General features: G+C 44.8%; 1 protein-coding gene across 5 annotated transcripts in view; it reads right to left on the reverse strand.

Annotated features, from left to right (window-relative positions):
• The window catches only part of VIPR1 (vasoactive intestinal peptide receptor 1), a 175,516-nt gene that overhangs the window by 34,339 nt on the left and 128,438 nt on the right, over positions 1-12,739 (reverse strand). For 2 of the 5 annotated variants that reach the window (XM_039526909.1, XM_039526905.1), the window contains exons 4-7: positions 11,463-11,543; positions 11,194-11,297; positions 7,256-7,356; positions 5,191-5,323 (exon numbers count right to left, since the gene is read on the reverse strand). In XM_039526909.1, coding sequence (XP_039382843.1) covers positions 5,191-5,323; positions 7,256-7,356; positions 11,194-11,297; positions 11,463-11,543 — 419 coding nt within the window. The remainder of the gene's footprint in view (positions 1-5,190; positions 5,324-7,255; positions 7,357-11,193; positions 11,298-11,462; positions 11,544-12,739) is intronic. The other 3 variants (XM_039526906.1, XM_039526908.1, XM_039526907.1) reach the window with 3 other exon arrangements.

Here is a 12,739-nt window from a genome sequence, read left to right on the forward strand (position 1 = left end):
AAAAATAACATGTGTTCTTCCCTGCATCCGCCCAGACTTCACAATGACCAAAGAGAGTTGGCTCCGAATTAACTCGCGGGTGGGGAGAATGCGAACGTGAAGTTTTCAAACCCAGTGACCATTTCAGAAGACAAGAGAACATGTGAAAACAAGAGTCCCACTAGAATAGTAAAGGGCCCAATCCTCACGTCCTTATTCAGTTTTAACTCCACGCTGAACTCTCTATGGACAGATAACGCGCGGCAATCTACAGCCTGACGCACAGACACTCCCAGTGCAGCGCGCTTTGACCTAATCCTGTTTCAAAGTGGAGTAGGCTACAGTGCACAATGAGTGTAGGGGCCACATGGCTAGTTAGCGTATGGCAGGCTAGTGCGCTGTAGCTTTACATCCCAGATTGCCGCACACTAACTGTCCATATAGACAAGCCCCCTGGCAGAGTCCAAACTCAGTCATCCAAGTCAGTTCGGCCTGGGCAAAGGCCATGTAAACGCTGAGGAAAAGTTCTGAGATTGTTTTTCTTTTTAAACAAAATCTAACTCTGGGACCAAAGGTCTCTCCCACTGTCCTTTTAAGACCCTGGTAAAGGCTCAATGGAAGCAGTTTGGGCCAGCTTTACAAAGGTAAAGCACCTAAGTGTGTGAGGCACCTAACTCCCATAGGCTTTCAGTGAGAGTTAGGCACCTAACTCGCTTAGGGTGCTTTTGAAAATCCCACTGGCCCTATCTTCATCTTCAGGTGCCTAAACACCTTTGTACACCTGGCTCTTAGATGATGATCCTGCATTGAGTCAATGGGTGTTTGACTGTTATTGACTTCAGTGCATAATCTTGTTTGATTTTGGCCTGCTTTTCTAGTTTTGATTTAACTAAGTATTCAGGGTCCTGATCAATTGAGTCACCCGTATCTTGTCAGGTGTCTCTCCTTATTTAGCACTCAGCTTCTGCACACAGTCTATAATCTCTTGTTCTGCAGGGAGCTACAGAAACATTTGCTTTAGCGAACACAAGCCATCCCCTACACTAATTTTTTTCATCTGTTCTAAAAATTATAGGGCAGGTTTCTTTACAGTTCCTTGAGTAAGATCTTACTGAACTAAGAGAAATACCAGTCCACATTCTTAAAATATAAGATCAGAGGGTGCATTCTTCACAGTTGGGCTGTGCATAGGTTGCCTTCCTTTGCAAAGAGGAACTGCTGTTTGGAGTGAACCAACTAGTCTTTCTGGAACTCAAAAAGTTGAAGAGAAACTATCTACCTCCGACTACATCCTCACCTCATGTAAATCTCCATAGCTCCATTGTCTTTTAGCTGAGGATCTAGTCCTCAATCTATATCTATTTGCCTTTCTGTCTCCATCTAACCTCAATGTCTAACCTGCCAATTGCCATAGCATCTAGGTGCCACATTAATAAAGCTGATCAAAGTCCTGCTCTTTAAAAAAAAAAAACCCAAAATTTCAGCTCAATTCTTCTGCCACATTAATGGCTTTGGTGATTGGGTTTTACGCAGTGGCTTCCAGAAAGAGAGAGAGAGAGAGAGAAAAAGAAAGTGTGTAGGGTTGAATGCTTAAGTGGGAGGTATCTAAAAGAACTTAAGGAACAGAAATTTGATACTAGAGGAGTCGTCAATCTAGCAGACAGAGGTATAACAAGCTCCAGCGGCTGGAAGTTGAGCTCAGCAAACTCAGAATGGAAGTATGTAACAGTGAGGGTAATTAACTTCTGGAACAATTTATGAAGGAGTGTGGCAGTGTGGTGAATTCTCTAACCCTGGGAATTTTAAAACGAAGACTGGACGTTCTTCTAGAAGCTCTACACTCTAGTTCAAAGAGAAATTAACTCAGGGAAGTTCTCTGGCCTGTGTTATACAGGAGGCCAGACTAGATGATCACAATGGTCACCTTCAGGTCTTAGAATCTATGAATCCAGCAGGTTCAGGCCCAGATTCAGCAAGGTGCTCGAGCATATGTGTACCCCCCCCCGGGTGTGGTGTTCTGTCCCATCTAGTGTCACTGAGACCACTAAGAGAGAGAGAGAAATGAGTCTACCCTACAGCCTGTGCTAACAGCCAGTTGGCTTTTAGCTCATGTGGTAGAGGCTCATGCACTAAGCTCTAGAGGTTCCCCGGTTCAATCTTGCCCACCGATGACCGGGGTCTGTTGGTGTTACATATGCACCATGTGCAAACATCTTCAAACATGTGACTGTCGCCACTCAGAGGCTTCAAATTACACGCATGCTTAAATAACGTGAAAAATGGGGGCCTAGGAGGAAGAAAGCATGTTTACTTGCAGCTTCTAAAGGAACCAGAATTTGAGTAGCTTAGGCAATAAATTGTGGGTATACACAGCCATTGTTCATAGATTTCAGGGCCAGAAGGGGCCACTGTGGTCACCTGCTCTGACCTCCTGTATAACACAGCCCATAGGATTCCCCTCCCCACAAGTAATTTCGAGATCAGATCTTTAGATTTCTTCACTGAACCCAACGCCGCTGAAGAAAACAAGCCGTCCGCAGTGCTAGTACTTCCTTTGGGAAACCCAGCTGAGAGTTCCTGGACAGTACAGCCCGCTACTAAAGGTCAAGCCTCCTGTTTCTATGCGTGCCAGGAGAGCTCATCACCGTTGTGTTTAGTGATGTGCTTAATGGCTTGGGCCGGCTGGAAAAGGAGAAACCTTTGTAAAGCTTTTCATTATTGAATCTCCTTCACGCAGGACAAAGGGCCTACGCTCCTTTACACAAGCGCTGCAAGCCACGGTCAATTTAGCCTGCTACATTTACTTATGACAACAAGCCTTGTTTGCCAAGTCATAAGTGCACTGGGGTGCATCGAGCTGGGAATACTTTCTCTTCCCCACCCTCCAAAATTCTTTTAACCTTAGCAACGGCTATTGTCACGCGGGGAAAAGATCAACAGACCAGCGCCCCAGCAGCTTAGCGACAACACACATGGAAAGCCATTTGCCTCTCGCCGCTGGTTTTCTTAACTTTCTGGTTCTACTAGAGGAGAAGCTTTGGTTAATGCTGGAATTTTGAGGTTTCCCACTGTTGGCTAAATAACCAACACAAGCCCATTGCAGCAAACCAAATGGGCTCTTAAAAAATGACATGCACACTTAAAGGGTCATTCATGCTTCTTGCAGCATTTGAATTTGTTTATGCTGGGACTAGTGGGACCTAAAAATTTCCTGTTTCATGGGTCTACGAATTGTCAGTTTAGTAATCCCCGGGGATCGAACCTTCAGAGCTAGGATCTACATCTTGCGAAGGGTCACCAGATGTCCCATTTTGAAAGGGACAGTCCCATTTTTGGGGACTTTTTCTTATATAGGCACCTATAACCCCCACCCACGTCCCGTTTTTTTCATAGTTGCCATCTGGTCACCCTAATCTTGAGACATAGGACTAAGGCCCAGAGCCCTCAAGGTATTTAGGCACCTAAATGTCATTGAAATCAACAGGACTTAGGTATCTAATTACTTTTGAGGATTGCGGCCTAATTCCAACTCCGGTAACATGTGCTGAACAGTGAGTTGCCCTGGGAGTTGGGTCTGTTGAGTATAGGGCTTTGGAGGGGCTGATTTTCAATATAATTTACATTAAAACAGGAATTAAAAATAGTTTTTTTCCCACTTTTCCCCCCAAGAATCAGAGTTTACAATTGGGTGAACAGTGGGAAAATACATTCACCGAATCCAAATCCCCCCGTCCATCCAATAGTACTTGTACCCTTTTTGATTTGATTCTCCACAAGCGCTCAAGTGGTCCTAGGAATGTTTGGAAAGAAGTTTTTATCTGTGCAAGTGGGGTGGGTATTTGTGTATGAACTTTCTTGCCGGGGGTTGCACAAGAAGTGGTGGCAAGATGGATGCAGAATTTGCAACAGGAAGGGGCAGTCTAGTACAGCGGGAAGAGTTATGGTCCACGTGTCTCTATAATATTGGTGGAACATCCAGCCATTCACTTGATTGTGCTGAGCACTGAATTTACTCTGAAAAGACATCACTGGGGATAAACCACCCAACAGCAACAGCCAAGGGATTGGGGTGAAAAGTCACACTAGGAGGTGCAATGGTCTTCTCTCTTGGTCCATTCACATTTGTAAAGGGGCCGACCTAAGAGCTCAGCAGGCTAACGTCCTTACGTTAGCTACAGAACGGTTATCGGAGGGGTAGCTGCAGTGGAAGCTTTCCACCAACGGGCCTTAGTCATGACCTAGAGGGAACTCTCCTAGGGGTGAGAGGTTCGTTCAAGCTCCATGGCTCATTGATTTCTTGGCTTCTTTTCCAATTAACCTTGGCAGCTATTTGTGGCACAAGGCTCTGGCCAGTTATTTATTACTGTTGATATATCGCTCTAATCATTCATGGTGCTTTATAATAAACCCCCCGCCCTGAAGAGCCTGGAGCGCAGAGGCAGAAATGAGTAACAACCCAGAGAACAAACAGACAGCACTGCGCGGTCATGACTTCCGTAACGAGTCATGGAACAGATGGGTCTCAGGGTGGTCTGGGAGGGAGCTTGCTTGGCAAATATTAATTGGGAGGCTGTTCCAAGCATGAAAGGGACCATGTGAAAGAAGGCATGGAGCTAGGTTGGACAATGGAAGCAGTGGGTGGGTGGAACGGGACAAGAGTTCATTTTCATGGTCACAGAGTCAGAGAGTTTAAGGCCAGAAGGGACACCTAGATTTATATCACAGGCCACCAATACCACGCAGCAACCACACAGTAAACCCAGCAATGGAAATGAGACCAAAGTAAATGAGACCTACAGAAGACTAGACTATTAAGTCCCACAGGCGGAGAATAGGAGGTGTTTTCCTCTGCTCCAGGGAGGTTGGCCAGTAAACTATTTTTCAGTAGCCTGATTGTGCAAAGTATAGAAAATTCCAACCTCTTCTCATCATTTATCATCCCTGCTTAATCATCGCAGCGGAGAGACCCAGCCACTGATCATTAAAAAGTAACATTTGCTGAGTGAGGAATTTCTGTTGCGACCTCTTCCTCGATGTTAGGTTGAAGCCGGCAGGTTTTTGCTTCCTTTCCAAAACAGCACGGTAACAACTAAAAGCATCCCCCAGTATTTCCCTGCCTGCCTTTCTAGGTTCATTATTTTGTTCCCCAATTAAGGGAGCCGAACCAAACCAGCTGGCATCTGAAAACATCGACTGGTCACTGCTACTTACTGAGCTCGAAGAGCAGTGGTCAGATTCGCCGCTCTCAAAGAGGATGAAGTCCTTGATGAAGACTGCAATGGCTCTCATGATGAAAGACATGAAGAGATGCATGTGGATGTAATTTCGAGTGCAGTGCAGTTTTCTGTTGTGGGGTGGGAGAGAAAGAGAAATGGCATTTTTAAACATCAGGACTTCATCTCAATACATTACTCGTCTGGCCGGAATGTGTTGGGAAAAACTTCTGCTTTATCCAGAATATTTTCTGATTTCAGTGTTTTGCCAAAAAGTTGACAGCTCTAGCCAAAATTCATAAATATTTGCATACTTTATACAGCAATGTGGATTATATTTTAATTTTAAAAGATATGTTAGGGTAACTGACATTAAGAGCAACACTGGGCTTGTTCCATCCCATAAGCTTTAGCAGATTATGAAGATCTATCTGGATCAAGGAACTCTGGGGTTTTCAAGTGACATTTCCCAGCAATTAAAAGCAACAGGCCTAATATCCTGGAGATGGGCAAGTTTTACAGCCCTAAACCACATAATGGGTCTGATTCTCAGTTACTCTGTTCCTGCGCTGGGGACAGGGATGAAGTGAGCATGGGGCAAAGGTGGTTCTCTGTACACTGGAGCCATGAAGGTATCAGTCCAGCCCAGGTGTAAGTTACATCAGCCTCAGGGCTGCTCTAATGTATGCTCTGCTTCTTACAGTTCCTTGTAGGCTCTAGTGCAGTGCGGTGTGGCCACATCCACAATCCACCCCCAAAGCAGGGGGCTGGGAGCAGAGGTGGCGCAGAGCCCCTGTAGAAGTTCTGTGCTTGTCAGGGAGGTGTTGTGAGTGGTGGTATTCTCCGGGGGTTGTTTCTGCTTGCTTTAACGTCCCTTTGTGCTGCCACAGTTGCATAAACAGGTCTTAGTTTAACTAAGAAGCAGACTAATCAGCCAACCTTAAACAACCTTCTTAAGGAACATCTGTTAAGATCAGATGGCTGGCTGCAGGGCATGCCTTGCCATACACTTCTGTCATATACTTGTCTTCTAATTCTGTGCAAGGTCAATTGGAGCCAATGGACAGACTACTCTGGAGCATTAAAATATCTCATTCCGTACAAGGAGTCTCTTAGCTTGTGGAATACTCTCCCTAGGGAAATGGTGGAAGCCCTGTTGCTTGGTACAAGATTGGGGAAAAGCATTAGAACTAGAGACCCTTCTGCACTGGCTTTAGGGGATGGACTAGAGAATCTAGCAAGTCTTTTCCATCTCCAGGTTGTTTGGTTCTCTGCTACTCTCTCCATTCCATAAAAGCACGGCGGACATCGCAAGCCTCTAAGATCTCTGCTCATTTTCCTAAGGGAAACAGCTGCAAATCAGAGACCAGTACTGGGCCTCCAGCTTCCAAAAGCAGCCCCAGCCTCGAGTCGTCCACGGTCGGCATATTGCACCATCACCATAATATTGTATGATTGCTCTAGTTCAGTAGTTCTCAAACTTTTGTACTGGTGACCTCTTTCACACAGCAAGCCTCTGAGTGCGACCCCCCTTGTACATTAAAACACTTTTTAACATATTTAACACCATTATAAATGCTGGAGGCAAAGTGGGGTTTGAGGTGGAGGCTGACAGCTCATGACCCCCCATGTAATAACCTCGCAATGCCCTGAGGGGTCCCGACCCCCAGTTTGAGAACCCCTTCTCTATATCCAGCGGTTAAAGTAGGTCAGAAGATGCTGGAGGACAGCTCTGCCTGTTTTTAAGGCACAGGTGGCACTCTGCTTCACTGAGCTCTGTGGAGCACAGGATGGGGCATGCATGTCCCAATGCCAATGGTGCAGTTCAAATGCCACACGGATGTGTCACCCCAAAATGTGTGACCGCGTCCTTCTTCGAGCTACTTCAACCATATTTGTCCCTCCACTACCACCAGCCACCTCGCTCTTGAAAGAGGTTGCTGGGCATTCCAAATGCAAGGCGCTCGCAGCCTATAGCCAAGAATCTGCTGAGGTCCTCGGAATTAAACAATCTGTTTCCCCACCCCTGTACGTTCCCTTCCCCTCCACGGCCAGGTTCTCACCTGAAGAGGCACAAAATGATCATAGCAGCAGTGAGAGCAATGAGAGATAAACTATGTCCGATGGTGTAACCGGTCTTCACTGTGCCATAGAACGTCGTCTGCTGACAGAGAAAAGAAGCAATGCTTAGGTCTTTTAGGAGCTATCAAAGATTCCTTCTTAATAAACACGTCATACAATATCACTCACTAATTCCTAGCTCCCCATGGTACAAACACCCTTTCTTTTCAGGTGTAAAATGGCAGAAGCCATGATCTAAAACCCATTGACGCAAATGGAAACAATCCCATCGATCCCAAGAGGTCTTGGATCAGGCCCTAACTATGCAGTGATTTTACAAGGAAAAGGGCCCAGTGTTATTTATTTAACCATAGAAGTGGCTACATGGTGACATTTATGCAGAAGAGGAATGCTTTAGACTCAGTAATACAGGGCATTGGCAACAGATCACTTTGGCTTATCCACTAACACTGGGTGTGAGATGGTTTCATTTAGTTAATACAGACTGGGGACAGAGCTGGGATGAAAATGTGTTTTTATTTCTACAGAAAAAATGACTTTTTGTCAAAAAACAAAAACCCAGAATATGTTGGCTGAAAAATTTTGATTCAGAAATGCTTATGTGGTGCTTCATAGGAGTTGTAGTTTGGTTGCTTCATGTTTCCATTCTCCTCTATAGGCTGGGCTCCCCAATTGGACTACATGTTCCATGATGCACCACAGTTTCCCCTCCTGCAGAGGGGAGGTGGCACATCCACGGAGTCTCTGAACCTGGTGGATAATGGCAGATGTAGTCCAGGTGAGGAGGTGTGTCAGCATTCTCACCCCCAACTCTACAGATCGGGAAACCAAGACATAGTTAACATGATCTACCCAAGGCCACAGAGGGAATTGGGAACTTTGCTGAGTCCTGTGCTTGGGTCGCTAAACCATTACTCAGACTAAAAGAGAAAGGGATTATGTTCTGTTAATGAAAGCTAGGGATTGCACATCAGGACTCCTGGGTTCTGACTCTGCCATTGACTCTCTGTTTGATGTTAGGCAATTTGTTTAATCTCTCCATGTCTCCAGTTCCTTGGGAACACCACCACTTATATCACAGGAGGGTTGTGAGATGAATTAGCGTGGACCAGATTCTGATCTCTATTATGCCAGGGTAATTACAGAGATAACTACGTTAACTTCAACTGAGTAACTTCCACATTTACCCCAGTGTAACTGAAATCAGAATGAGTCCATTGATGTTTGTAAAGAGCGTTGAGGACATCAGATGAAATGTGATATAACACAGTATTAGCAGTATTAACTCTGTGAGTAGTGTTGCTCCCAAAATGCATTCAGCAACTGTAACGATTCTGTAGAACACCAGGGGACTGATTTACTCTACATTTGTAGGCCACATTTACACTCACATTCAATGCACTCAATAGTGAGTGTGATTAATCACTGGAACACTTCACCAAGGGTTATGGTGGATTCTCCATCATTGGTAATTTTTAGATCAAGATTGGATTTTTTTTAAAATAGATGTTCTGGTTCAAAAGGAATTATTCTGGGGAAGTTTTATGGCCTGTGTGATACGGGAGGTCAGACCAGATGATCACAATGGTCCCTTCTAGCTTTGGAATCTATGAATCTAGCCATATAAGAACAGAAGAACAGCCATACTGGGTCAGACCAGAGGTCCATCTAGCCCAGTATCCTGTCTTCCGACAGCGGCCAATGCCAGGTGCTTTAGAGGGAATGAACAGAACATAGATGAAGTGATCTATCCCATGTTACCCATACATGCACAAAACTGGGAGTTTGCACATACCCATCCAAATAATGAATGCAAAATGGGCCAGTGTTTGCAAATGCAAACATTTTGAAAAATCAGGCCACAGATATGGCTGTATAGCCATAGGGATCACAAGTACACCACTTTGATGCTCGTACATTCCACATTCCGTGGGCTGCCAGAGTTCAGGAACAAAGTCTTCCAAAAAGTCCTTATGCATATTTCATACTTTTCATGTTGTTTTTGAGTTGTGCTTAGTAGACATTAAAAATTCAGGAGACGTTTCAAGCCTGGATCACTATCACCCTAGGGTGGAGCTCATGTCTCACTGGCTGATACACTCTGGCTTCCTCCCTCTTTCCAATCCTCCCTCTCCCGCCCCCCAAAAGCGATAGCCAACTCAACAAATCACTTCTATTCATCTTCACAGCTGAGTAACGTACAGCATGTTAGTGCCTAAGCCACATTTTGGCTCAAGCGGCATCACAAAGCGGTGTGAGTCAAAAGAAAATAATTAAGAGAGAATTAAAAGAACACAATATGTGTTCTCTTGGTAACAAGGCATTTATGCAATTCTGCAATCCACTGGGTCTTCAAAGCTGGTAACAGGAATTCCCAAAATCCCCTTGTGCTCAGAACACAAACTAGCGTTCTTAGAGGAGGCCCTTTGCATTCCTGAGCCGTAACAATGGGTTTCAAAACTTGGAGCCCGGGCCTTAAGTTTTGATCTTAGAAACAAGACACTTGAAGAGGTGACGCTCTGGCTGGTCTCTTCAATAGGGCCCTGATGGTCTTTGTGCAAATCTCCTTTAGCGTGTTCTGTCTGATTTGGCCGGTATTAAGGCTGGCTAAGCCCTCTTGAGATTTTCCATGTAATCACTTGATTGTCTCTGCAATGTGGGAGTACTGGGAGAGACTTAGGAGCAGTAGGGCTGGGATACAAGTGTCTGTCAATATAGAGATCCTTTTATTACCAAGCCTCCTGTTGCCTAGCACTCACTTATGCTGACACAGGCAGTAATGCAGGGAAACACATGCACACAGTGGGGCTGTGTTTATGTGAGACAAAAGCATGGAACCAGTCACCTCCCCTGCTCTGCTAGTACAGCCTACCGGCTGACTCCAAGGCAAAGATTTTCAAAGTTGACTAGAGGATTTAGCCCCACAGCTCCCATGAATTTCAATGGGAGTTAGGCGGCTACATTTCCTAGTCATCTTTGAAAACCTCAATCCAGGTCTCCCTGTGTACGCTGGCAATGACTGGTTTATTCCAGTGAGGGACCAAGTTCAACCCTTTGGCTAAATGCTGCACATGGAAGTCTGCTACACATTATGTGACCACCTCCACTTTTAATACAGAGGGATGGCATGTAGAGACCATATGTCCCAACATATAATGTCCAATGCTCCATCTTGTTCTGTTACCAATATAATTCCTATGTAATATATATATACCCACACACACATATACCAGCACACACACATTTATATTAATATCTATACCATTAATTACTCACATAGAAACACTCCAAAACACTTGACAGTTTTCTTAGAAAACTGAATAATGTTACTTGAATACTTGCCAGGCCTTAGGTATTCCCTACAGCTTTGGAGATTCTTAGCTTTATCAGCATCGCTCCACTGATATCAATAGATCTGTGCTAATGTACACCTTCAGCAGACCCTGCAACTACAGGACATTTAGGTAATACTGCAAATACTGAGGTCATCGTATCTACTTAACGAAGGTAATGCTGGCAAATGGACTCTGTCTAGAGGGCGACCGTAGTTTGTCAAGTACTTTAGGGGGAAAGGCATTATGGCTGAAAATGTTCAGACCTGGATATCTACAGTGAGGCAGCTATCTCTGTAAATAGGCAGATGCCTGATTTCCAGAGGTGTGGAGTACCTGCAACTCCCACTGAAGTCAATGGGATTTTGCAGGTGCTCAACATCGGGTTCTTCGGTGTCAACGCTGACTAGCAGGAATGCTTGAGCTCTATTTCCAGGTGATCTTGGTCGGAAGGACAGTGACCTTCTTGTTAGACCTTGAGGATCAGGGAGTGGAAGGGAAAAATGAGGTGAGGCAGTCAAGGGATTCCTCTCTGCACCTCTGAGGAAACAGCCATATTGAATTCTGCTCATCAGGGCTTTACAGACCTCTTCTACTGGAGTGCTGTTGTTATCGTACCCACAAGCTGCTGCATAGGTGGCAGGATACATGTCTGCCCAGCCTTGGCTTGTGCAGTTCCTGGTCACATTACCTAGAAGGGAAAGAGCAGGATGATTACACGATGAGCACGTTGAATTGATGTTCAAAAAACCAGGCATCATTTGCCAATTTAAATTCCAGATCATGAATTTTACAACAATCGGGGCCAAATCCCGACCTCCTTAGCTATTATTTAGTACTGGTATTATAATAGCACCTGCAGTCCGGGCCCCGTCGTGTGCGGCACTGGACAGATACATAGTTTGCGACAGTCCCCGCCCCGGGAGTGTTTCTATATCTAAACAGACAAGAGAAGCATGATTGTTCCCATTTTACAGGTGTGGGGGCTAAAGGAAGAGAACTATGAAATCGTTTGCCCAAGGCGACAATTATGCAAGAGCTTCCCCGTGTCCCTTCCAGGGCCTTCATAGAATCATAGATTATTAGGGTTGGAAGGGACCTCAAGAGATCATCTTGTCCAACCCCCTGCTCAAAGCAGGGCCAATCCTGAAATCCCTAAATGGCCCCCTCAAGGATTGAACTCACAACCCTGGGTTTAGCAGGCCAATGCTCAAACCACTGAGCTATCCCTCCCCCCTTAAAAAAAAAAAACCTTCCTATGGCACTTAGCGCCTCCTTTCCCAAGACCCTTGCCTCCCTTACCACGACCAGACATAGTCGCTAGAGTTACAGACAAAGCCTTACCCCCACACCCAGCCTTTCTGCTCTACTCAAGCAAAAGCCATGGAAGTCAATGGGAGTGTTGTTTGAGTGAGGACTAAGGACCTCCGATTTGGCTGTAGGAAAACAACAGATGCCCACAGGTTGTCCCGCATGCTTTAACATGTGTTCTGGAGGAGTAAGAATTCTTGGACACTGTAGCGCTGGCAAATCAACTAACCTGTCTATGACCCATAACAACTTAACAAGAGGCCTTGCAGTTGTAATCAAGACAATCCACTTATGTATGGGTATCAAAGATATGCTAATTAAGCTAGCAAACCCCAACTCATTCACTTTGTATTGATAAGAAGCAAAGAATAATTGCTAAGTGTATTTGTCTGTGTTTACCTATATCCTGTTAGAAGTTTACCAATCTAATCAAATTAGCTTTTGGATGCTAAATCTTTTTCATGTCTTAATTGCCTTCTCATCATGTATGCAACTGTATTTAGTTAACCTTAAGATCAAAGATGTGAGACACCCCAGGAAATTAATAATATTACTTATATTTTCAACTTATCGATCCTGCTATAATGAAGGATTGGCTAATTGCCTTATGTAAATGAGTGAAACTAGTTTACCTGTGTATGCAGAGGAAATAGAAGATTAACTTCAAAGCAAGGGTCATAGTTTAACAATGAAGGGCCACAAACTATCTGCAGTGCCTATTCTTCCCTGGAGGAAAGCCTTGCTATGACAAGTTCTTGTCAGCCTGCTAGGAAGCTATAAATACTGAACCTTGAGTACGATTCTGCATCTCTAGTCTGCTGA

The sequence above is a fragment of the Mauremys reevesii genome, linkage group 2, assembly GCF_016161935.1.
Source record: "Mauremys reevesii isolate NIE-2019 linkage group 2, ASM1616193v1, whole genome shotgun sequence".
NCBI lineage: Eukaryota > Metazoa > Chordata > Testudines > Geoemydidae > Mauremys > Mauremys reevesii.